This window comes from Nelumbo lutea, chromosome 5, assembly GCF_056320005.1.
Source record: "Nelumbo lutea isolate HS-2025 chromosome 5, American lotus-T2T, whole genome shotgun sequence".
Classification (NCBI taxonomy): Eukaryota; Viridiplantae; Streptophyta; class Magnoliopsida; order Proteales; family Nelumbonaceae; genus Nelumbo; species Nelumbo lutea.
Window position 1 is genome coordinate 23,612,169 of NC_142688.1, and position 24,111 is coordinate 23,636,279.

Below are 24,111 nucleotides of genomic sequence, written 5' to 3' on the forward strand. Positions count from 1 at the left end.
GAACCGTTCAACCCGGACAGCAGTTCGTGAGTACAGAAGAGGAAGAATGATCTCAGATCTCAAATCACTAAATCCCAAATACAGTAGATAGAAGAAGAAGAAGAAGTAGAAGATTGTAGAGGTTGGAGACTAGAGAGAAATCAGACCTTAGATCTGAGATTTGCATTTTTGTTGTCACCACCATCGTATCATCATCTCCTATAATGTTGAATCCTCCTCCTTCTTCTTCCCTCCTCCTCCTCCTCTTTCTTCCTTCATTTCCTTCCTTTCTTTCTTTTCTTTCAGGCTGAGTTTGGAAGGAGTACAAATGCAAATATGTAGAATGCAAAACCTTATATTTTGTATTATTTTGTATGTATTTACACGATACATATTTGCATTTGTACTGCTTCCAAACTCAGCCTTCATTTCTCTTTTTCCTTTCATATTTTTTTCTTTTCTCTTCTTCCTTACTTTCTTACCTTATTTTCTTCACTCTTTCTTTCTTTCTTTTTCAGCCAACAACCACAACCTTCCTTTCCTTCCTTTCTTTCATTTTTTTTTTCTCTTCTTCCTTTCTTTCTTACCTTCTTTTCTTCTCTCTTTCTTTCTTTCTTTCTTTCTTTCTCAGCCAACAACCACAACCTCTCTTTTTTCATAAAAACCTAAAAGTGTAAAAAACATTTTCCCTAATAATCCAAACCTCAGAAATCGATGGCCACAACGGTTCCATTTTTGGGTCGGTTTTTAAAACCTTGGTAAATATAGATAGTGTAAAACTTCATACCCGATTTATATTTTCACACATTTGTTTCCAACGTAAAGTTTACATTGAAAAATTCGAATTTGAATTGAATCAAGCATTATTACTTATAAATATATAAATTATTTATATGATTTAATTATTTAATATATAAATTATATAAAGTAGTTAAATATTATATATATTATATATAAGAATTAATAATCGATCAAATTCAAATATTTATCAAATCAAATAAAGTCATATTCGAATTCAAATCCAATTAATTATTCGATATGAATAAGATATCTGAATTCAGTTCAATTATATCAAATCTTAAATTCAAAAATTGGATTTTCAAATACCATTGACACCCCTAGTTACCCAACCCACCAAACGTAGGATTAAATAGATACAATCCAATCCAGTTGGATTGGGTGGGTTAGCGGGTTGGGTTGAAAATTGCCACCCCTGCTTATAAACCTTTTTTTTTTTCAATGTGTAAAAATCAATCTGTACCATAGTACCAGATGTATTCTTTTGTTTCTTTCATGTATTAAAAGTATTTTAACCATTTAACTATTCTATTTCTTTTATTGAAAATCAACAAGTACCGGATATTTAATGCTGATTAAAAAGGGGTACCAAAATAAAGAATGGACAAATTGGGGTGTTAAGGGCTGAGCTGGGAGTCATCTATTATTGATGTCATGAGCAAAACCCTACTTTTGAGGTAACAATCCTACGTGCAACTATCATTCAAGTTTCTGCCATTGTAGAATTTATCTACAAATTTGGTTAAAAGCTTTACGTTATGTTTGTTTTCAAAGAAAAGGGAACGGTAGGGAAATTCTTTCTAATCAAACACAGCCTTAATAACTAAATTCTGCTACTGTTACTGCTTTCATCAAAACTACTAAACTCATGTTTGGGAGTCATATTCAAATAAACACTTATTTAAGGTTTAAATCATATAAAGTACTTACTTATTTATGTGGGAAATATGTTCAAATTTAAAGCCTATTATTTTAAGCATTTATTGAATAAGTGCTTATTTCCTTTTGAAAATACCTATATCACCCCTGTTTAAAATAAGTGCTTTTTCAACAAGCACTCGTGGATGTTTATCACGATAAACAGTTGTTTATTTATGAAATAAGCACTCCCAAGTCGGGGAGATGTTCCCAATACACGCTGAGATATGCATGCGGGGCGCCAATTTGATCTCTCTGCATTTTCCAAAATTTTTCCAATCTTCCTCCTTTGGTTTACATTTGATCACAGCTCGTTCTCCCTCGTTAGTATTTTGGCCGCGTTTTTCTTTTGAAAGTTGCTTCTTTAATGGCGATTTTGAGAGGTAAGTTCATTCCATTTCCAAACCACGCACAGGCGCGAATTTCCTTTTGTTTCTCGTCAATATCAACATCATATGAGCACAACTCCCCAAACGAAACCCTGGTCTCATCGGTAGTTTCAATTCTCAGGGAGCAATGCTCGAAAAACCGATGGAACTTTATCAAATCCCTCTACCCAAGTGGCTTCTCTCCCGCAGAGGTTTCCGAAATTATTATTCGCCTCAAGAACAATCCCCGTCTATCCCTTCGCTTCTTTCTTTGGGCAGAGAAGAAGTCCCTCTGCACGCACGACCTCCTCTCTTACGCCACCATTATTCACATTCTCGCCAGGGCTCGCCTCAAAACCCTATCAGAAACCTTAATTGGAAAAGCCATGCGACTTTCCCAAGTAAACAACATTGACGATTCTGATTTGTCATCGTTGAGGCCTCCAAAGATCTTTGAAACCCTAGCAAAGACCTACAGGTCATGTGATTCGGCGCCTTTTGTTTTTGATTTGCTCATTCGGGCATGTTTGCAGGCAAAAAAAATAGATCAATCGATCGAGATCGTTCGGATGCTACGGTCTCGCCGGTTTTATCCCATGGTTAGCACCTGCAATTTGTTGATCCAGTCAGTTTCCCGGTTAAGAGGATGTGATGCTGGTTTCACCATTTATAAAGAGGTTTTTGGAGTGGATTACCAAATTGGGAGTAAATTCAGGATTCAGGTTGCTCCGAATTTGCAGACTTTCAATATATTGATGCTTTCCTCCTATCAAGATGAAAGGACGGAGAGGTTAGAAGAAATTTGGGCAGAGATGGTAAAATTCAGTTGTAATCCAAATGTTTTTAGTTACAGTATTTTAATGGCTGCACTTTGTGATGAAGGGAAGATGGATGAAGCCCTTGAATTATGGGAAGAAATGCATACCAAACAAATTAAGCTTGATGTGATGGCTTATAATACCATAATTAGTGGTTTTTGCAAAATTCGAGAAATGGGAAGAGCAGAAAAACTTTTCCAAGAGATGGAACTGAGTGAGATCGAGATGACTTGCCTCACCTATGAGCATATGGTCCAAGGATACTGTAAAATTGGGAAGGTTGATTCGGCAATCCTTTTGTATAAGGATATGTCTAGGAAAGGTTTCGTGCCAGAGGCTTCGACAGTTGATCATGTGATTGGAGCAATATGCGAGAAAAGTAGGATCTCTGAAGGCTTGGACTTTCTAAGAGATGTGATGAAACGGCAAGGTTTTTTTCCGCATAGAGTAAGTTACGAGCTTCTGATAGGAGGGCTATGTGTCGAAGGGAAGATGGAAGAAGCGATGAAGCTTCAAGCAGAGATGGTAGGGAAAGGATTCCCGCCAAATTCTAAGGTTTACAATACTTTTATTGAGGGTTATATGAAACAGGGGAATGAAGATAAAGCAAGAAAATTAAGAGCAGAGATGTATGAAATTGGACTGGCCGAGGAAAGAGATTAGGATTTTTTTTTACCAATTTGTTCTCATAGTTTCATCAAGAATTTCTTTGCTTGTTCTGGGAAAGGAACTTCCTTAGCTTGCATTTTATCCTCTCTATGGTATGATCTTGTTAAAAAGGCTTCTTTTCCTTTCCCTGCTTCCCACTTTATCCTCAAGAAAAAGGAAAACTCAAGAATGTTTATTATTTATCTTCTGTTGCAGCCATTTATCATGTGCTCACCGAGGATGAGGAAGCAAATGTAAAGAAGTATGATTTCTTTTCCTTCAATTCCACAGCATTTTGAAACCACCTCACATCTTCGTTATATTAGTATATTAACTGTCAATAAAAAAATCGGTATATTACCTAATTAAGCTTATATTCTTTCCTGTCCTTTCTGCATCTGTTTCCTTTTTTTATTGTACTTTTGGTTTTTATTGAGAATAAGATTAGGACTCAGAAAACCTCTAAACTGTTGGGTGGAGAATAAAAATTAGCCTTGCTTTTTTCCTTTCTTTTGTTTTATTTCCTTTGTGTTCTTTCTTTGAATTTTAGGGGGCTTTGGACCATAATTCTTATGATCACTTTTCTGCTTCTGATGCTTAGGTTAGACCATGATTGACATTTCTATCTGTAAGAAATCCTGGGTAGAATTTCCTATCTATTTACATGATTATATAGGGTCCTATTTTGAAGTTGGGAACAACCACCTTGTCTTGACGTTATTTTGTCCTTTATTGTATTGTAAAATAGTTTAATTATATTTAGGAAAAATTCCTGATTAGTACCCTGTACTTTGTGCCAGTGCCACTTTGGTCCCAAAACTTTAAAACATGAAAATCCAGTACCCAAACTTTCAAAACGTGCCAACCCAGTACCTATCGTTAACCAGCCATTAAGTGGCATTTGAAAATGTGCAAATGCCACCGAGTTTCATCTAATTTTCTTTATCAACCATCCAAACGCTGATAAAAAAAAATGAACAGTCCCAAATCCTTGCCTCTTCTATTCAAGAAAGTTGGGGTTTCTGGTGACCTCAACTTTCTTGAGTATAAGAGGCAAGGATTTGGGACTTTCATTTTTTTTATCAGCGTTTGGATGGTTGATAAAGAAAATTAGATGAAACTCGGTGGCATCTGTGTTCTTTTCAAATGCCACTTATTGGCTGGTTAACAGCAGGTACTGGATTGGCACGTTTTGAAAGTTCGGATACTGGATTTTCGTGTTTTAAAGTTTGGGGGCCAAAGTGGCACTAGGGCTAAAGTACAAGGTACTAATTGAGAATTTTCCCTTCTATTTAAAAGACAGAGAGCAGATTATCATAAAAGTCCTTATTCTGCCTTTCTTATTTTGTTCCATTGATATTTCATGTGATGGGGCAACATTATCTTATACTTGGTTCTTTCATCTTCATTGTAGTAGCAGAAATGGAAGAAGTGAACTTGATTGCACTTTCAGCCTAGTTGGCTTCATTGCAAGGAAGGACTTAAATACAAGAGCTCAACTTTGTGCTGCTCCAGGTGCTTATCTATTACAACTAATGTTTTATGAATGAACATCCTATTTTATGGCAAGCCAAAAAGATCTAATGCATATGTTCTTGGTGTGTGCAAGGTAACCAAATTTGTGTGGCATTTATATGGAAGCTTTATCGTAGATACTAGATTGGTTAGAATATCCTGTATTGGAGCTCTAAGTGAGATTGCATCAATTTTCAGTCTAGCATGTGGGAAGAGGGTGAAAGGAATTTTTTGCTGGCATTGAAGGCTCCGTAAGCGCACGATGATAGGTTTATCTGCCACATGCACAGATTATCTGGAAGATCCAGACAAACCTTGTGACGAGGAACCTTTTGGATTAGCTATTTGTTATGCATCCATGCTCTCATTAGCCATATAACCCACTGGATATTGTGCCCTTTCCTTTTTCTTTATGTATTTTTCTTGAATTTCTTTTCTTTGATAACAAGGGTGGGAGAAACATGTGGTTCAATTCCGGTCTCACTCCAGAGAGCATACTTGGAGTTGGAGCACCACGGTTCTATGTTCCTTCAATTTATACGTTAATTGCTTTGGTGATGCATATGCCTTTCTTTACTTGCAGAAAGATGTACGCTCAAATTCTCAGCATTCTAAGCGAATGCTGTGTTGATGGCATGTAAATCCATTAATTGATTTGTATTTGATTGATACTGGAGAAATGGCAAATATAATACTGTCTGGTACAGTATTGAAGTTAATGAAGTTTGTGTCATTTCCTGTCACATGTGATTGCTGAGGTTATTCTCCTGAATTCTAGGCTATTTTCATTATTACCTGAAGAAACCTCTCTATACTTGATACTTGCTAGATTGATCAATTAATGAATGGGATTTACTGTTGTCCCACCTTTTCTTCGCATTTAACACGCCAATTATTTTGGGCAAATTAAAAGACAAAATAACATAGAAATGCCAGAAGCGTCAATGAAACTAATTGTGTTATGGGCAAATTTCTTAAACTGTCCTACTGTTTAGTTAATAACTTTACCCTTATACTCTTTACAAATTATCTTAAAGAATTCCTATTGTTGAGTATTAACGGAAAAAAAAAGAAATGTCAAAGTTGCCTTTCACTTTTTCTCAAATTTTTAAAATAAAACTCAACTGATGAAAATTTTCAAGAATTATTTACCGCCCACAAGATTCTACTTTCCTCTTTCTGCTACTGTTGATGTTCCTAAAATGCCCCTTCAGACTAAAAGAGTTGGTTTATTAAACAAGATTATTATGTCTGTTTAAGTTCAATGTATGGTGTATTGTATAGGAGAAAGGGAACATGCAAAGTGGTATGGGCTGCTTGCTAAACATCTTTCAAAATTCTCATTTCGGTAGGGGGTTTTTAGTTGGTCATTTCTGCGTGGGTGTAGATTGTAAAGTCAAGATGGGGGTTCTTTTCGTCGGTTCATGAACGATAAAATCACCAATCTGATTATAGTAGTGGTGGAGATTAACCTGCTTAAATTTTACGAGACGTGGCAACAACAGTTCCCATCGTTGAAAAATTTATCCAATTTCATTTCTTTCCATTCTTGAGTTTTGTCTGTAGAGGAATGCGGGGTTGTCGGGTACAAAGACGACAACGGTGTCTGCACTTTGCAGAGGAATACGTAAAGGATCCAAAAAAAATGAAAAAAAAAAAAGAGCAAACACGGTGGCATATTCCAGTTGGATACGAAGACAGTGGTGGCAGTTCGCAGCCATGGCAAGTGACATCTTGGCATTAATCACATTCCCTCTTGACTGGATGCAGGGGAGAACGACGGAGATTTTCCAAGGCTTGTTTAAATGTAGAGACAAAAGCAAAGTTTGAGGGCATTACTGTCATTTTCTTAAAATATAACAGTCACGTGAGCGGATTGTAATGTTTTATGACTCAGCCCTAGTGGTAGGGGTAATTAATCAATTGTCAGAAAATGTAAGCACAATATATAAAAACTAAGGGTAGAGTTAATAAGCTAAAACGATAAAAAAATTGCCCTTTTATTTTTTTTTTTCTTTTACTTTGTATGAATTTCAATAATTAGTAGTCAGAAAGGTGAGAGCAATATATTACTTGATTCTTTTAGAATGATAGGATTTCTTTTCTATCTCTTTCCCATTTTTGTTTCACACAAATCCTTTCAAAACAGATATAGCTCTAGTTTATGTATGTGTTCCTGTGGGTTAAATGACTGGTATTTACAATAGATTACAAATATTCATTTATTCAAGTTACCCTTCTTTTTTACGGTACTTGACAGGACAGAAACACTTAAGTTAACCATACAATTGTGAGACATCACATCATGACTATAACCATACAATATACGAGGACATATCAGAAAAATCTCGCCTGATTTCTTGCAGCTCCAGCCATCTTCTTCTCTATTTCTGTAAAAATGTCATTACTTTTGAATGGTACTATTTCATTATTTGTATTTGGATTTCTCAACATTATCCACTTAACAGTATACATATTGGTTTTTACAAAAAAAAACAAAAAAATGAAAATAGCAAAATGAGAACTACAGGGAAGGGAGCAGCCAAAGATTGAACAATGATGATGCTGCAGATAGAAAACAAGATAGGAAAGCCATTGCAGCAGACAGCTGATATCTACTGCAGAACTTTGGAGGACAGTAAGCTCCACCAATTTCAAGCAGGAAAATTATAACACTGGTTGTTGCACAAGCTGCTGCTAGTGAGAGAATTGATAGAACCTGTGGTAGAAATGATAACTTAGTCACAATTAAGTGGTGGGTGATAAGATTAATTGTTTGTCGATGTAACTAAAGGGGCGCATACCCAATCTCCTATGATTATGATCAGTAGGATTCCTGGTTGGCGAAGGGAGCAACCAACAATGACCAAGTACCCATCCACCAGTGCCAATGTGAAACTCCATGGAATTACCAGACCCATGACTGTCACTAAATAGCTGCCAATTCATATATATGATTTACAAACAATTACATAAGAAATATGAAAAGACAGACAAACTTTATCTTCATTTGATGGATATCTTGGGTGGGTAATTGCATTCCAAATTCGAGTTCTCAGACAACTTCATAAATATGGCAGCCTCTTGTGTGCTTATTTGAGAGAAAATCCTCCTTTTCTAGAAGCTCTTTATTTTATTTATTTATTTGGGGTGAGGATGGTACTTCGTTAGAAGGATTTTATTCAATTTCAGAGAATATTTACAATCTTCAATTCTGACATCTTCACTTTTTAACTTGAGATCATAACAACTGCACTACTTCACTTGCTTACAATAAAACTTTGGGGATTGCATGCCCCAAAGTAAAAAGACTAAACCTAAAGGTATTTGAACAAACTTGAATCTAAAAGTCTTGACTGAGCGTATTCAGGGAAGCATACCTTCATTATAAAGACATTATTGATTTATGTATGATTTAGAGACTAAGAGTCACTTCATGGACCATAGAAAATCAGAAAAAGGAAAAGGAAAAATGATAAAGTTGATTTATTTAGTCCTTTCTGAAGTAGCCTTTCAGAAAGAGTACCACACTACCACCAATGGCAGTTATCAGAGAAGAATTTCACAGTTACTGCCTACCTTATGGATAGAATTGTGGGGGAAGGAGGTGCCTCTAAACAGAGTCCCATGCATTGTACTCCTATGGTGGCTATTCCTAGTTCCTGTCCAATTTCTAATATGGACATCAACAATCATCTCGGAGTAGTGTATTTAGTCTGAGGTCTTCCAGGTAGTAGAAGTTGATCTGCGTATTTTAGTATGCCATTTTCTCGTTCTAGTCAGAAATTCATTCTTGGGTGTTTTGTAAAGAGAGTTATAGATAATCAACCAAAGACGTTATGTGAGCAATGCAGACTTAATCTTCTCTTCTATTTCACTCGTTTCTCTATAACTTCCTGCAGTTGAAGGAATGAAATTAACCTTTTTTGTTCTATCAGAAAGAATGGAATTTTCTCCAGTCGATGGTTTATCATTTTTGAATCATTCCAACCACCCAAACTTTATTACTTCGATGGTTGTACTCGGTGCAACATCATAGACCTCTGATGCACAAGTATCAAATTACAATTCCTAGATGCAATTTGGCCTTTTTCTTTCTGTCGCTAGCTGAAGATGACACGAGAACTGATATATCTACTAAAAATATGAAGTTCTCAATAACAAGCGTATGCTCTGGAACAAGGGAGATGTGGAAACAACATGTGTTTTTTCCTTGGCTCTGTTTGTTTTATTAAAAAGAACTGAACAACAGATAAAATAGGAACACAGAGTGGGGAAGTACCCACTTCCCAGTGGATCTTAATGCCACAGCTCCAACATCACCTCAATCTCTCTTAATTCCATTCGCACGGAACAGCATAAAGAGGATGATGATTTGGGTAATTTTAATAAACCAGGGATTTTGTACTTTTTACATATCGAAAAACTCAAGCAACTGTATGTTGGATCGGTTCTTTTATTTGTAATCATTCATAAAGAAGAAGAAGAAGAAGAAGAAGAAAAAACAGAGAGGAGGAAGAGAAGAGTGTACCAGAAAGCGGTGTAGTTGTAGAACTCGACACCCAAAGACATGAAGAGAAGAGAGGCAGAGGAGAAGATGGCTTGCCCCAATCGCAGAGACAAGCTGGCGCTTGTGCCGAAAGACCCAGGTAGTTCGTCGTCCATGGTGCATGGGATCTCTCCGGCTGGGATTATTGTTCCTTTCCTTGCAAAGAAAGATCATCGTGGCCGTCCAATTGTCAAACTTTTCCATGTGAAGCTCCTCATGAGCGGTGAATCTGTGCAATTAATTGAGGAGGGGCAGAGAAAGAACAGGGGAGCAAATTAAATTAGGAAATAGAAATTAAGGAACAGAAATCCCCAAACTAGTCAAAGGCCGGGAAGGCTTTATGGAAAAAAATCGACTTAGAATTCTGTGCTTCTGTTATATCTTTTCTCTACTACTACTTCCATTCACAGACAGAGTAAGAGGTGTGGAAAGGAAACATTTAAGATAGAAGATAAACGTTAATGAGAATGGAAGACTTCTCTTTCTCTCTCGCTCTCTCTCGTCGTTTGCATGTGAGTCGGGACTCGGGTGGTAGCACATATGGTGTGTTTTTGGCCTTCCGGCGAGTTTTAGGGGGTCGGAGTTAAAGAGTCGTGGAATACATTTTTCATTTTTGTTTGTCGTTGAATCAACTTTTAATTTCTTTTTACCATCAGCTTAAAAAGGAGATAAATTCTTTTTCTATTGGAATGGGCCCTTTGATCTTCCATACATGAGATGGATGTGTGAACTAACCAGCTAACAGCTCGCTAAACAGCCATGGGGATTCAGCTAATCCGAGTTACACAGTTGGAGAAAAAGATAATGAATATAAATCAGAACATGTGTAGCTTTTTTTGTGGGCATTTAGCTGCCGACATGTGGATTATTGCTTCAGTTCAGTTGACGAGTCATTACCATCACGTCCTTGTATTTTAATCTTTCTATTTGTTCTCTCTCTCTCTCTCTCTCTCTCTCATCCAACGATTAAGGAACTTCTTCTTTTCTACAAGGGTGGTGCCATTGACCACCAAACAAATTTAAAATTCTACGGAAGACTAATTCGAGTCGCAGAACCATACAAATACAAACACTTGGAATTGGAATTTATTCAAGAATGTAGCAAGAGAATAAATACTTACCAACCAACGTCATTGGGCTTGGGGGCCCACCAACTTGAGCATCGCTTAACTTATGACTCTTCAATCCTGGTTTTGCCCAAATCCTAATTCCTTTTCCGCGTTTTTGTTGCGGTTACGGTCTTACATACTGATAACAATTTCTACTGGAGGTTGGTGACTGGTGACTGGTGAGGTTTTGATTAGGCCATTTCTCAACAGACCGACCCATTCTTTTAGCCTATAGACATGGCCCATTTTAAGAGGTTGGTCCAGATTCCGAAACCCAGTGTGTCATCGATGTTCAATAATATGATGGACCTGTCTGTGGATCCTGGACCACTGAATCCATGGACCATGATAATGTGTTGAAAATTGAAATACAGTTTCCACGTGTCACTTTTTTATAGATCCCATCGGAGGGCAAAACGAGAGCGAGCGAGCGAGAGGACCCTTGTGTTTCTTTGTTCTGAAATGACTAAGATACCCTCCCTCATCAAAACATTTTACAAGCTGGCAGACACCATTCGCCGCTCACCAGACCAGACCGTTCTCTTCTCTTCTCAATTTTCCCTCTGGCCTCCACTAATATCTGCATGCCGTGCCTCAAGCCCCAACATCTCTTCTCAATTACAATTTACAATCCTGTGCTCGGCTGAGTGCTGAATGCTGATGTGATGCCCTCAAAAGTGCCCACCTGTCTTCCTCTCAATATTAGTCTAAAATTCATTAAAAGCTATGTGAATTCCGGTGATTTGGGATGTGCTCTGCAATTATTCAATAAAATTCCAGTTCCAGATCTCCGTTCCTGGACTATCTTGATTACCACACATACAAAGCAGGGTTTCCCCAAAGAAGCTTTGAAACTCTATGCGGAATTGCGACTTAGGAAAGTTGAGCCTGATAAGTTGGTCTTGTTGGCTGCTGTCAAGGCATGCGCTGCCTCTGCACATCTTGCCAATGCAATGCAGATTCATGAAGATGCTGTTGCATTTGGGTTCTCTTCCGATCTTCTGTTAGGCAACGCATTGATTGATATGTATGGGAAATGCAACTTCTTTCAAGGTGCACGCAAGGTTTTTGACGAGATGCCCACTAAGGATGTCATTTCTTGGACCTCAATTTCTGCCTGTTACGTCAATTGCGGCCTCCCTGGAGAAGCCCTGCAAGTTGTTCGAGCAATGGGATCGACTGGAATGAAACCCAACTCGGTAACCGTTTCATCTATTCTTCCCGCCATTTCTGATTTGAAATATCTTAACTTGGGAAGAGAAATTCATGGCTTCGTCCTAAGAAATGGGATGTCCCAGAATGTCTTTGTGACCAGTGGGCTTGTAGATATGTATGCCAACTGTTTCAGCATCCACCAAGCACAGCTTGTCTTTGATAATATGTCAAAGAGAGACATCGTGTCCTGGAATGTGATTATAACAGCACATTTTTCTAATGGAGGTTGTGAAAAGGCTGTCAATCTCTTCCATCGAATGAGAAGCGAAGGGGTTAATTTGAATTCTGCTTCATGGAATGCCGTCATCAGTGGCTGCATCCAACATGGGAAAACCGAACAAGCACTGTACCTACTTGCTCAAATGCAAGATTCAGGCTTCAAACCCAATCACGTTACAATTGCCAGTTTATTGCCAGCTTGCACCAATTTAGAAAGCCTAAGAGGAGGCAAACAGATTCATGCGTATAGTTTCAGGCATCGATTCATTGAGGATATTATGATAGCAACAGCCATGATCCTCATGTACGCCAAATGCGGAGACTTGGAGCTCTCCCAAAGAGTTTTCAGTGAGTTACCCAGAAGGGATACCGTTGCTTGGAACACAATAATCATGGCAAACTCGATGCATGGGAATGGCAAGGAGGCCTTGCTGCTCTTCCAGAAAATGATAAATTCAGGAATTAAACCTAATTCAGTTACCTTCACCGGTGTTTTGTCTGGTTGTAGCCACTCACAGCTTGTCCAGGAAGCCCACTCAATTTTTTACTTGATGAGTAGAAACTACTTGATTGAACCTGATGCAGATCATTATTCTTGCATGGTTGATGTACTCAGCCGTTCTGGCTACCTAGAAGAAGCATATGAATTTATCCAAAAAATGCCAATAGAACCAACTGCAAGTGCTTGGGGAGCTTTGCTTGGTGCTTGTAGGGTATATAAGAATGTAGAATTGGGACAAATTGCAGCAAACAAATTGTTTGAAATTGAACCAGAAAATCCAGGCAACTATATACTGTTATCTAACATCTTTGTTTCTGCTAAAATGTGGCAGGATGCTTCGAAGATTAGGAAACTGATGAGAGACAGAGGAATTACGAAAGCACCAGGTTGCAGTTGGGTTCAGGTGAAAAATAGAGTCCATACTTTTGTTGTGGGTGACAAGAGAAATGAACAAAGCAATGAAATCTACCGCTTTCTGGATGAATTAAGGGAGAAGATGAGACTAGCAGGATATTTGCCTGACACTGGTTTTGTTCTGCAAGATGTAGATCAGGAGGAGAAGGAAGAGCTTCTCTGTAATCACAGTGAAAGGCTTGCCGTTGCTTTTGGCATACTAAATCTCAATGGGGAATCACTGGTGCGGGTTTTCAAGAACTTGAGGATATGTGGAGATTGTCATAATGCCATCAAGTTCATGTCCAAGATTATTGGGGTCCAGATCACTGTGAGGGACAACTTGAGGTTCCACCATTTTAGATATGGATTATGTTCCTGTAGAGATTTCTGGTAATCCATGAATTTGCTTTGCTCTTGCTTGTGATGTTCAGGTAAGATTTGAAGGATAGGAAGTAGCTATTCCTCTAGTCCATGCTCTTCTCGACAATGCAGTGACATGCTGAGGTTGGGATTCCACCATTTGATATGTGCCATTTACGAGATGTCATATAGTTCAATGGAAAAAATGAGTTGATGCTCCCAAGTCTTAATCATCCCATATATCCTTTGGATGGTGAGGAAGGAAGGAAACATTTGAGGCAGCAGACTGAACAAGTATATATACAGATAATTATGGTGACGAATTATTGTTTTGATCCGGAAGACCTCCAGATGCATCACATCTACTGCATTGCCAGATTTCCCCTTCTCCCAACTGATGAAATGAGATCAATAATAAACACAACAGAAAGGGGATATATACACCTAAGTTATCTATTCTTTTGTTCACAAGGCGAAATATAACTTTACACACAGCGTATAGAGATTCCAGCATAAATTTTGCTGCTACAAAACATGACCAGGTTATTGGAAGAGTGGAGCTATCCGGGAAAATCTTTTAGATCTACCTAACTCCATGGAAAATTTAATCTGTAGCTGCAATAGACCCCTTATGTGGGATAGCCATTGAAGAACATGCCAGGCTAGGCAATTGGACATTTACGTGCTGCAACTGGAAGCCTAAAAGAACATGTGAGAGGCTAGAACTTCATTTTAAGAGGTACAATTGAGGCGTTTATATTGATTCTTCTTTAATGTAAGCTCTCCTCTTTCAGACTCCTTTGTTCTCTGGGTTCCTATTGAAAAGAAATGATACTTGTTCCTGTATGAGAGGCCAATTCTGTCATTTCCTTGGTGAAGTTGGTGGATGTAGCATTGTAGTGCAACGGTTGAACAATTGCCAGTGGGCGCTCGTGGGTCTTTCCCAGCAATAACGTCTTTCATAAGGAGGTTCAGTTTAGCTGACACTTGGTCTTCAGTTTCCTTGCCAACCACTTCCAAATTTTTTCTTCATAATATGAGGTAATGACAACTTGACAAGAGAAAGTGAGCAACATCTGTTATAGAGGCTAAATCAGGTCAAAAGTCTAAAGGGTCCTACCCGGAATTAGGAGAGGCTAAAACGAGTCGTTTCGTTCCAAAGATTTTACTATTTCTGTGTAAAAAATAGAAAACAATGTGAACAAATTAGGCTTAGGTAGATTATCTTGACCTCTACAGCTTACAGTTATAGGTATACCACATCCTATTGGACTGTCGCATGAATTACTATTAGAAAGGAAGTCGATACATCTTAACGTTGTTAGGAATCATCACCATCAGATTATGATGTTTAGACAATGAATCAAAATGCAAGTGGAGTCAGTCAAGCTCCAAGCATCCAACATTGTCTAGCGAAAGTGTCTTTAAGGGCGAGGGCCCAAAAAAAAAAAAAAATCAAGGAATTATAATCATCCAACAGAATCGGACAGGTTTGCTGTTTTGGGGAAGTAGATCGAGCCTCGTCTTCTGGGTCCCTACCCTCTTTGGCTAATAGTTCCTTCATCCAACCCATTAACGCTTTACGACTCATTCAAATAATCACTATACACAGATGACTACTGTTTGTATTCTTTTAAAATTATATAACAATTAGCAACCACTACTGGTTTAGAGTCATTTCCAGGAAAAGGCACGCAGCATCCATAAGTGGTTTAGGCAATCACGCAGATTAGATATACCAAGAATGTCAGCTGAATTCCCCCAGGCCATAAACAAATAGAAAAAAAAAAAAAAGAAAAAGGAACGTATTTAGAAAAGATCCCTTATAAAAACATATCCGTGACCCAAACCAACTACAAGTCTATAACCAGATCCCTTAATACGGAAATTTTGAAAGCGGGCTCTCCGTTCATGAGTCATGGTGCTGCCTAAGGTCATATTCTGTACCGCGGTCTCTGTAGCCACACTAGCGGTTATCCTCTTGGCCGTAGTCTCACCGGTCTCCCACAGGAAGGCACAAAAGCAGCAGGCGAGCCCTTGGTTGGCCCTCTCCCTCTACATCCAACAGCTACACACTACAGTTCCCAGCAAGCAGCCCGCATCACCATCTCACCGTGGAGCATTCATATTCCATCACACACTTACGGAAGGGCCTGAAAACACCTCACGGGTCATTGGGAAAGCTCAAGGCTTCATCATTCCAGTCGAGCACTTCGCGCATTCTGCATTCAACATCATATATCTAACTTTCGACACACCAGAGTACTACGGTAGCCTTGGTGTCCAAGCTAAGAATGTAGGCTACAAGGACAGAGAAGAGTTTATGGTGGTCGGAGGGACAGGATCCTTTGCCTTCGCACGTGGACTTGCTGTTTTTGCGCATACAGATCGTCAACCATCCGATGTGGATGCTATGTACCACCTGAAGCTCCGACTGAAACTCCCCAATCCAACTCAAAGGATTCCACGATGAAGCCAGATCAATATTTCGGTCCATTCATTTTTTTACTTAATCTTTTTCTTTTTTCTTTTTTTTCTTTTTTTGTATGATGCCAAGGATCAGCCCAAACAACAGAGATTTTTGCGGTTAGCTCCCATGCAGCTTTGTTCAGAAAATTTGCCTTTCGAATAACCTCCCGTTCAGAATCGTTGTGTGCCATCATACAATTCTTCCTCCTAGCAGCGAACAAGACAATCAGCCAATATATGGGTACATCTGACGCATCCCCCACGCCAAAAGCCAAGGACGCACAGCACGCGCACCACACCATGACGGCATGACCAATTTTCCCACTTGGTATATTTTCTCTAATTGCTGCTCTGCCCGCAAGCTGGCAGGTGGTGAAATATCACCAGCTTTATTAAAATGCTTCCCAGTCCCAGAGATCATTAATAGTTACTGTCCATCCTCATAGTATTTCAAAAGAGTAAAATTGAAAAATCTCCGACCAGGTAAAACCATCACATGTCAACTACAGAGAGCTTCAACACTAAACCTTCGGTTAATAAGAAGGCCCACCATTTAATGGGTTCTTATGATCGAATAATTGGATCTTAGTAATGTGTCCATTTTTTAGATGGTGCGAAAACAACGTTACGACCATGAACCATGCTAATTTTTGTTTTGGTACATAGGATAATATTGTATGTGGACTCTTGATACGTCCTCGTTGACTTTCATATATATATATATATATATATATATATATATATATTTTGGTCAAATAGTTTTATCCATTTTAGCTCCAGCCTTTTGTAACATCACTCAAAACGTGTCAAGTCTTAGATGAATATGCTTCACGAATAAAAGATCCCTCCTATTGAGGTGATGAGATTTCTCTGCAAGCAAAAAACTCTGAATACACTCTACAAGCATGGAATCCCACCGACATTGGAGACATCTCTTTAACTTAAAAGGTCCCGATCTGCTCACAACAAAAAATTATCTCAACACATGATCTGTATCCGCATTTTGCAAACATGATGGATCCCAGTCTCATGGTGAGATGTGCAGAGACAGAAGCATATCCCAGCTCTGAATTTAATATACATGCACGGGAGATGTTTGCAGGGGTCCGTTAGCAAGAAGCCAAGAACATTATGTAGCATCCAAAATGCCAAATTTTAAATCAGAGAAATTACATAAACAGTTTCTCTTCAACGTTTGGATTTAAAATGTGAAGGACATGTTGACCGCATAAACAGAGGCCGTCGTAGTTTAACAAAAGAAAATTTATATATATGGTGAACCTCTGCAAAGCTCCACTGCCTCCTCTTCTCCATCCTAATCCTTTCCTTCCAAATGCACTGCAAAAATAGGAAACTTAGTTCAGCAACTAATGGGATGAAATTTGATTAGAAGTGTAACAATCATGGGCCTCTATGAATACAAATAGCTCTTCTTTTTCATCTTTCAATACTTGCATATAAACTCAAGTCTAAAAGGCAAAACAGCATGGGCCATGAGTTTTCGGTATATTTTCATCGAAGGCAAAACAGATTCATATGTACAACCCCATATGGTTTGGATAAGGCTTTGCAGGGTTGGGTTGAGTACTATATTATATTCAAAAATTAAAAAATATAGATACAAAAATGCAATAAATATAAAAGCCACATAAAAATTCATATTAAATAATATGACTCCATAGGACAAGGCAGCAATCTACACTAAAAATCATGCATTTTCTTAGAGTATGAAAAGTTGAATTCTTAAACAATGCATTTCTACATATAGAAGATAGACATATTAGATGTATTAGTATCAGATCTCAAGAGGCAAGTAGACAACTATGGTGAAGCACCCTATTATGTTCAATTGTACAGAACACACACAAAGGGAAGGAGGGGGGGACCATGTTTTTCACACTAAGAATAAGAGGGAACAGTGTCCTTTGTCTTACCCCTATCCCTATTCTCCCCCACCCACCCACCTTGCACATATGGAGAATTTGGAAATGACAGGAACTGGTCCCTTTTTCTACAAAACACAAGAGAAGTGTGTGAAGTTGGCAGGACCAAAATGCCCTCTAGAGTTAGCTCACTAGCTAAAATTTTTACATAGACAATACATCATCAAACCAGCATAACCATCTCAACAGCTGAGTAGGCGTCACTATGCCAAAACACATGATAAAAGTATCCCATTAGTTTAAAGTCAAACGGTACAATTTTTTTCCTTTCCCTTTTCTTTCTCTTTTATCAGTGTCAACTGCCAAAGAGTTACATGCACACAAAATAGGTGGTGGTAGAACAGAACCTAAAGGGTACTAAGATAACTCAGAATTTTTTCAGTACTAAGATACTTGGAATTTCACCAAGTTTATCATATGGTACACTGAAGGCTGCAAAAGCTAGTAGCTAAGGATTTTGCTTGCTAAAAGTGCCTGCCAAAACAGTTGAGATCATCCAGAACAATGAAACAAATGTATTAATGTAAAAGGAAAATCATCAGAAATCTAATGACCAGCTGAGTCCTCAAAATGCAATGTGCAGGCTGCAAATATCTAATATCCAATGACAATTTCTGGAGCCAAAGAAAATGTTCAGAATGCAAGTTGATACCATTTAAAATCCAAACAGAGATGAAGAACCAGATCTCCTGTAGAAAGGAATTCTTACCAATCTTCTGAACAGAAGGATCATAAAATAGCACATAAAGAACCAAAGCCATTTGATGTAATTTATGGTATAAGTTTATGAATATTTTAGTTTTGCATAAGAACAACCCAAAATAGTTAAAGTAGTGAGCCTCCCAGATTTCTTCCTCCAAAAATAATCAATCATGCTCAACAGGGAGCAATTAAAAAAAGGCCTTTCTATAGTTCACTCCACCTCAGAATTGGGAAATTATTTTCCCAAATGTATTTAATCCCAGCTCCCCCTATAAATAGCATCTCCCTCCTGAATTGGGAATCTTCCCCCCCCCCCTTGACAGTGACCCAAACTGTACGATCAAATTATGAATTGAGGTGGAGTGGATGGTAAAAACCCCTTAAAAAAAGGTTGTTTCTAAAGCAATTGACTGGTTCCTAGTTGTTTGGTGCAAGAAAAAGGAAATCCAAATTGACAAGGTTTGCCATTCACGCAAGTCTACTGACCATCTTCTGATGGATCAGGTTGTTTAGTGTGAGGTGAATGTGAAAGTGGTAAAACGACCTGGTTTACTTGTTCTAGGGGTGCCACCTTTCCAGTTTTCCCCAATGCTACATTTAGAAGAAAAAGAGCACCACTTGTGAGAGGAAGAGACAGCTTATCAGGCAACTGCATATGGACCTGTGTTTGGCCAAGATCAATAAAAAGATTCAAGATCCTCCATGTAACCTGAATTAAACAGGGAGTGTTACAAGGTAGGCAACAAAGAAAACTTGACATAGAGACGTATAAACCTGTCAAAGAGGCTTTCAAGATTATGATCACTCATTGTAATAATACTAGGGGTAGAAGAAGAGAAAGAAGGTGAAAAGTGGTCAAATGGGTTGGTAATTCATGGTAATTATTCAGTGTTGAGGCTTGCTTTTTAGGTGGCATTTAGTTCAGTAGGCTTGTAGTAAGTTACTTATCAAAAGCAACTAATGATACAAGCTACTTATTATCAGTTATAAATTGCTCTAACTAAGCATAATTTACTTGAACAGTTGAACACGAGTACTTATCAAAGCTATTTTATAGATTGGAAACCAAGGATACTTTTCTATTATTCTACTAATCGTCAATTGGTATCAATAGAAAAGTTATTTATCTATATGGAACTAAATGCCCCATTAATGATGGCGGAGATTAGGCCTTAGGGTTCTTTTGCCTAGAAACAGGTGTATAATTGGTGTTGCAGGAAGTGTTCTTTTTAACTACAAAAAATTAAAATAAAACAAAATAAAGTTAGGGCTTGGAAATTTAACAAAAAGAAAGTTAATAACAACTCACTTCTAGGACTTTGGAATAAACAAATATTGAAATTTTTACATCCAGGAAGTAGTTAACAAGTCAGAGGAACAGAAAGTTGCACAATCAGAAACTAAAAAAAGAACAAAGCTAACAAAAACAGATAAATGATAGAGATCCGCAACAAATCTTAATTATACCGAAAAGAAATCACTCCAGCATAGAATTTAGAAACATTTACAATAGTATAAAACTGAGTCCTGTCCAAAGAATACCATTCCATATCTCTTCTTTTTTTTTTTTAGAACTGTAAGGTAAAGTATTTCATTAATAACAAAAGGGCAGGATACAAAAGGCCCCTGTACAATAAGAGACTGTACAGCAGAAATGGACAGAAGAACTCAGAAAAGCCAGCCTCTGAAAAACAACCCAACAAAAAAAACTATGCTATTCTTACAAAAAGGAAATGAGGCTCAAAAAAAGAGAGCTTCAAGCACTTTTAATTGAATTGTGTGAAAATAAAGAGAGGAATCCCAAAACAGGGCCTATGTAGATGAACCCTTGTACGGATTGTGAGGGCTTGTTGAGTTGACCATGAAAATGGAGAAGCAGCCACAGAACTATAATCTTATTCAAGGTTCAACATATTAGATTCATCTACCAAGTAAAATTTGAATTTTTTTTTACTGGCACTAGTTGCTTGACCCAATTTAAGTATTAAGTATTCAGTATAACAAATCTTGAAATAACTAAGAAAGGTAAGAGACAAAATATTCAAAACAAAGAGAAATTACTGATCAAAAAAATATTGAGAAGAAACAGAAGAATAATAAAAGACTCCACAAACCTGCTGCAATGACTATATCCAGAGACCACAAAACAGAACCTATTGGTCGAACAAAATTTCATGCCTGTTTTGAAGCAGATGGCTGAGTAAAACCTTCAATGCAATCACAGCCACATTGCCCACTAAGGACATTCATTTACTCCAAAAGCTTAATGTAGAAATGAATCATAGCCTACCTAGTTATAGGCCAGAATGAACGCTATAATGCAATACACAAGCACGTAACCAAATGACCTGCAAGGTGTCACAAGGTATCTGAACACCAGAGCACACAAGGTGTCGCATTTTGATAGTTGCGCATGACTGAAGAAATAATCAGGTACCATAGCACAACAAACTGATAGAGAGCATCAAAAACTTTTAGCTTGTCTTAAAAGTGTTAGAAGTACTGAATCTATATGAACATAAGGCACCATTTGTTTCTCACAAAATGGGTATAGAATTTTTCAGGTTGAAATCAAGTTTCAAGTATTGACGTATGGTATTGTATCTTATGTTCAGCCATCTGCCCATTTTAAGGCATTTTAAGAAACCCTTTGCTAAAAATGGCTCCACAGAAAATTTTGAATTAAAAAAAGAAAGCTAAATAAAAAGCATGAGGTTCAAAGTATCGATAACCCCTTACGGCATACCAGGGTGTATCAATATTTTGAACCTTGGTTGAAATATTTCAGCTACTATTTTCACCCTTTTATAGCAAAAGTTTGCTTTTCCTCCCAAAACAAAGTTTTCATTGTAAACTGAGAATATAATATAGCTCAAATATTTTAGAATGAAAAATATCAACTCTTATTTTATGTTCAAGCAAATAGAACCTAAAGAAAAAAAAAATTAAAAACTGATTGCACATATTAAGCTAACAGAAACAATTGGCTTGAAACAAGAAACGCCCTTGACATGTAAGGGTAATTATTGAGGGCATTGACACCCCAGTTTGTCCCCATTAAAAAAACGTCTATACAATAATTTTAATTTTGATAATTGTTCAGCAATATGCCGTGCAGGTGATGGTGCATAATTAATGAGATGATAGCCAGAAATCACCACAAATTGATACCTAAGCACAGACCTTGCTTATGATAATTAATTAATCGATGAATCACTTGCCTAACAAAAGAAAGAAGGAACTGAAATGTTTCTAAAATTTAAGATCAGTCTGCTTATATCAACCTTTTACTAATAGAAATAATGCCAATCTACATAATGACATTTCCTAGTCAAGGTTCAATGATTGCCTTATAAAAATGACTTATTTTACTAGCACAAATAACGATAAACAGTTGGACAACAAAATATACGTTGGACTCCGATAGTTACATCTTCCAGAATGCCATAGGAGTAAAACAACTTCCTTAAAAGAAGTCTAACCAGAAATTAAGGAGAAAAATGGACAGTTTAATCCTAGGGTTTCAGAATGCTATAGGAGCAACCTGCCGCACTTAATTAATAAACTCAAACTAGTGCATGAACTACATCCTCGTCGTATTAAATTGAAAGCCTCCAAAGATTGTTCACAATGTAGGTGTATTTAAACGCCAAACAAGAGGTAGAAGGGAGCTTACTTAAATCGTTAATCTATAGCAACATAAACAAACAGAAAAGAAAGAAACGAAAACGAAAAGTGAAAGAGATTTGGCTTTCTTTCTTTCTTCTTTCCCCTTACCTCTTAAATCTTGGAGGAGAGAATCAGAGATCAAGCTTGAGCTCTTCCTTTTCTTCGCAGAGATAGTGAAGGACGTAAGGGGTGGCTCGAACCACGGCCACCCATATCCCGAATATCGTCACATGCATCGTTAGCTGCTTCAGTGCCGCCGCTTTGTCAGGCTTCCTGGGAAACCCTCCCAGAAACATCTCCCTGATTTTCTTTTACCTTCAAAAAAATGGGGTGCTAAGAGTTAGAGCCCTAACAAATTTCTTTCTTCTGAATCTGAGCTCCGACGCGAAGGAGTTTCTAGGCTTTTGGCGGCACCGCGGCACTGAGAAAAAATAAAACCCTGAATCCCTGATGTTGGAATCACTTCTTTTGTCCTTTAGATTGGAATCTAAAAAAATAAAGCCCATTTATTATGGGATTGGGGGATTAGTCGCCGAGGCCCATCCATTCTATGATTGAAGCCCATCGAACTAATCCATATCGGTGGAGCATACATGAAAGCATTGAATTCACATCTGCGCCCCACAGACGCCCTTACAGCATATCCCAACCGTTTATAGGGAACATCGTCCACTGACAATGCACGCAATGTGATCTTGAAAGCATTACATCTAAGGTTCGGTTTGGTAAGTGTACAACACAAATATGTAGATTATTTACACATATCTGTATTTCTACTCTCTTCAAACTGAACCCAAATCCAAAAACCACTCAAACATGAACAGGATCAAAATTTTCTATTCATGGAAGGAAAACAAAGGTCTTTTCTTAGATCTCCAACCTCAGCTTTATAATGCCCTTTCTGTTTTGTCGAAAATAGTCTATTCCCCTTTCTTTTTTTAGCATCATTTCTTTTTTTTTTCTCTATAGGTGTTCTTTTTATGGATTTTGAGAGGGGGAAAGTTGGACAATGAGATTTTGATTCCCATTGACCAAGAACTTCATGTTTTTCGAAAACAAATTTTTTGTTCTATAAGAATAGAAATAGCGTTTGGATAGTGAAACCATTTCTTAACATCAGTTTTGCAAATTCATCAACAAATACCAAACTTGTTTTTTGTATGGAACTTAATCCATCAAACTAAAATTTTTAACCTTTGGCTTCTTTATTTGGCATCAATACCAAACTTGCTTCTTTAATATCAGCTGTCGATTCCAGTATTTCTCCTATGTTTTCATTCATATAGATCTGCTAATTCCTTCATTATTTTATCTTTTTTTTTTCAAATTTAAAATGTTCATCCTACATCAAATTGGTTACAGAATACATAAGACATAACAATCCAACACATGGACAAGGTTCATAACACATAACAAAGGACAATCTTCATGATATTCAACATATAACACAAGGCATAGCAGAACACAACGATGGGATTAGAGAAGAAACCCCACCCATTCGGCATAACATATAACCATCGATTGGATTAGAAAAAAAAAAAAAAAACCACACCCATCCAGCATAACATTTAACAAATGCAAACAAAATAATATAAGAAAACGATTTTAGATCACATTAATTAGAGATTGTTTAAAATTCATCTTTACGGTCGGAGCAAAAATGAAATCAGGTGAATCTAGCCGAAGAAAAGGTGAGTTTAAAACAGAGCACACGATACAAAATCAGGTACAGTAACGAGACAACATGCTTGCTGATTCGTTCCTGGCCGGAAATGTCGTTAGTGCTTTCTACCATCCGCTCGTCGTCCGATTGGAGCCAAGGGAATCCCTTCTTCCTCTGAGATTTACAATGACGAATTAGAGGAGTTCCCTATCGAACGAAAATGTTTAATAGAGCTTCTTCCTATCATTTCATGCAAAATATCCAAAATACC

The 24,111-nt window shown here is 37.6% G+C and overlaps 3 protein-coding genes and 2 pseudogenes across 9 annotated transcripts; 3 read left to right on the forward strand and 2 right to left on the reverse strand.

Annotated features, from left to right (window-relative positions):
• The first annotated feature begins 1,843 nt into the window (after positions 1-1,843).
• Positions 1,844-5,786, forward strand: LOC148851013 (Tetratricopeptide repeat (TPR)-like superfamily protein). 5 transcript variants are annotated; one of them, XM_088943165.1, is made up of 5 exons: positions 1,892-2,078; positions 2,206-3,642; positions 3,746-3,791; positions 4,944-5,044; positions 5,139-5,767. In XM_088943165.1, the coding sequence occupies exons 1-2, from the start codon at positions 1,900-1,902 to the stop codon at positions 3,542-3,544; spliced, it is 1,518 nt and encodes a 505-aa protein (XP_088799291.1). In that variant the 5' UTR covers positions 1,892-1,899; the 3' UTR covers positions 3,545-3,642; positions 3,746-3,791; positions 4,944-5,044; positions 5,139-5,767. The 5 variants fall into 5 exon arrangements, with proteins under 5 accessions (XP_088799288.1, XP_088799287.1, XP_088799289.1 ...); XM_088943162.1 differs by having other exon boundaries at positions 1,844-3,642; positions 4,944-5,138; positions 5,243-5,786; XM_088943161.1 differs by having other exon boundaries at positions 1,844-3,642; positions 5,243-5,786.
• A 1,662-nt stretch (positions 5,787-7,448) lies between these two features.
• LOC148851014 (CASP-like protein 5C1) lies at positions 7,449-10,226 on the reverse strand. The gene is made up of 3 exons (XM_088947920.1): positions 9,576-10,226; positions 7,849-7,981; positions 7,449-7,763 (listed from the first exon to the last, which is right to left on the reverse strand). The coding sequence occupies exons 1-3, from the start codon at positions 9,707-9,709 to the stop codon at positions 7,569-7,571; spliced, it is 462 nt and encodes a 153-aa protein (XP_088804046.1). The 5' UTR covers positions 9,710-10,226; the 3' UTR covers positions 7,449-7,568.
• A 994-nt stretch (positions 10,227-11,220) lies between these two features.
• On the forward strand, positions 11,221-14,240 carry LOC148851015 (pentatricopeptide repeat-containing protein At1g20230 pseudogene; annotated as a pseudogene). Its single transcript, XR_016100001.1, has 2 exons — positions 11,221-14,105; positions 14,189-14,240. The product of XR_016100001.1 is annotated as a pentatricopeptide repeat-containing protein At1g20230 pseudogene (transcript).
• A 974-nt stretch (positions 14,241-15,214) lies between these two features.
• LOC148851016 (Disease resistance-responsive (dirigent-like protein) family protein) lies at positions 15,215-15,972 on the forward strand. Its single transcript, XM_088947921.1, has one exon. It carries the CDS (start codon positions 15,313-15,315, stop codon positions 15,865-15,867), a length of 555 nt encoding a protein of 184 aa, XP_088804047.1. The 5' UTR covers positions 15,215-15,312; the 3' UTR covers positions 15,868-15,972.
• Positions 15,973-16,997: 1,025 nt separating this feature from the next.
• On the reverse strand, positions 16,998-22,601 carry LOC148851017 (mitochondrial import receptor subunit TOM6 homolog pseudogene; annotated as a pseudogene). The gene is made up of 2 exons (XR_016099753.1): positions 22,286-22,601; positions 16,998-17,201 (listed from the first exon to the last, which is right to left on the reverse strand). The product of XR_016099753.1 is annotated as a mitochondrial import receptor subunit TOM6 homolog pseudogene (transcript).
• Positions 22,602-24,111: the final 1,510 nt, after the last annotated feature.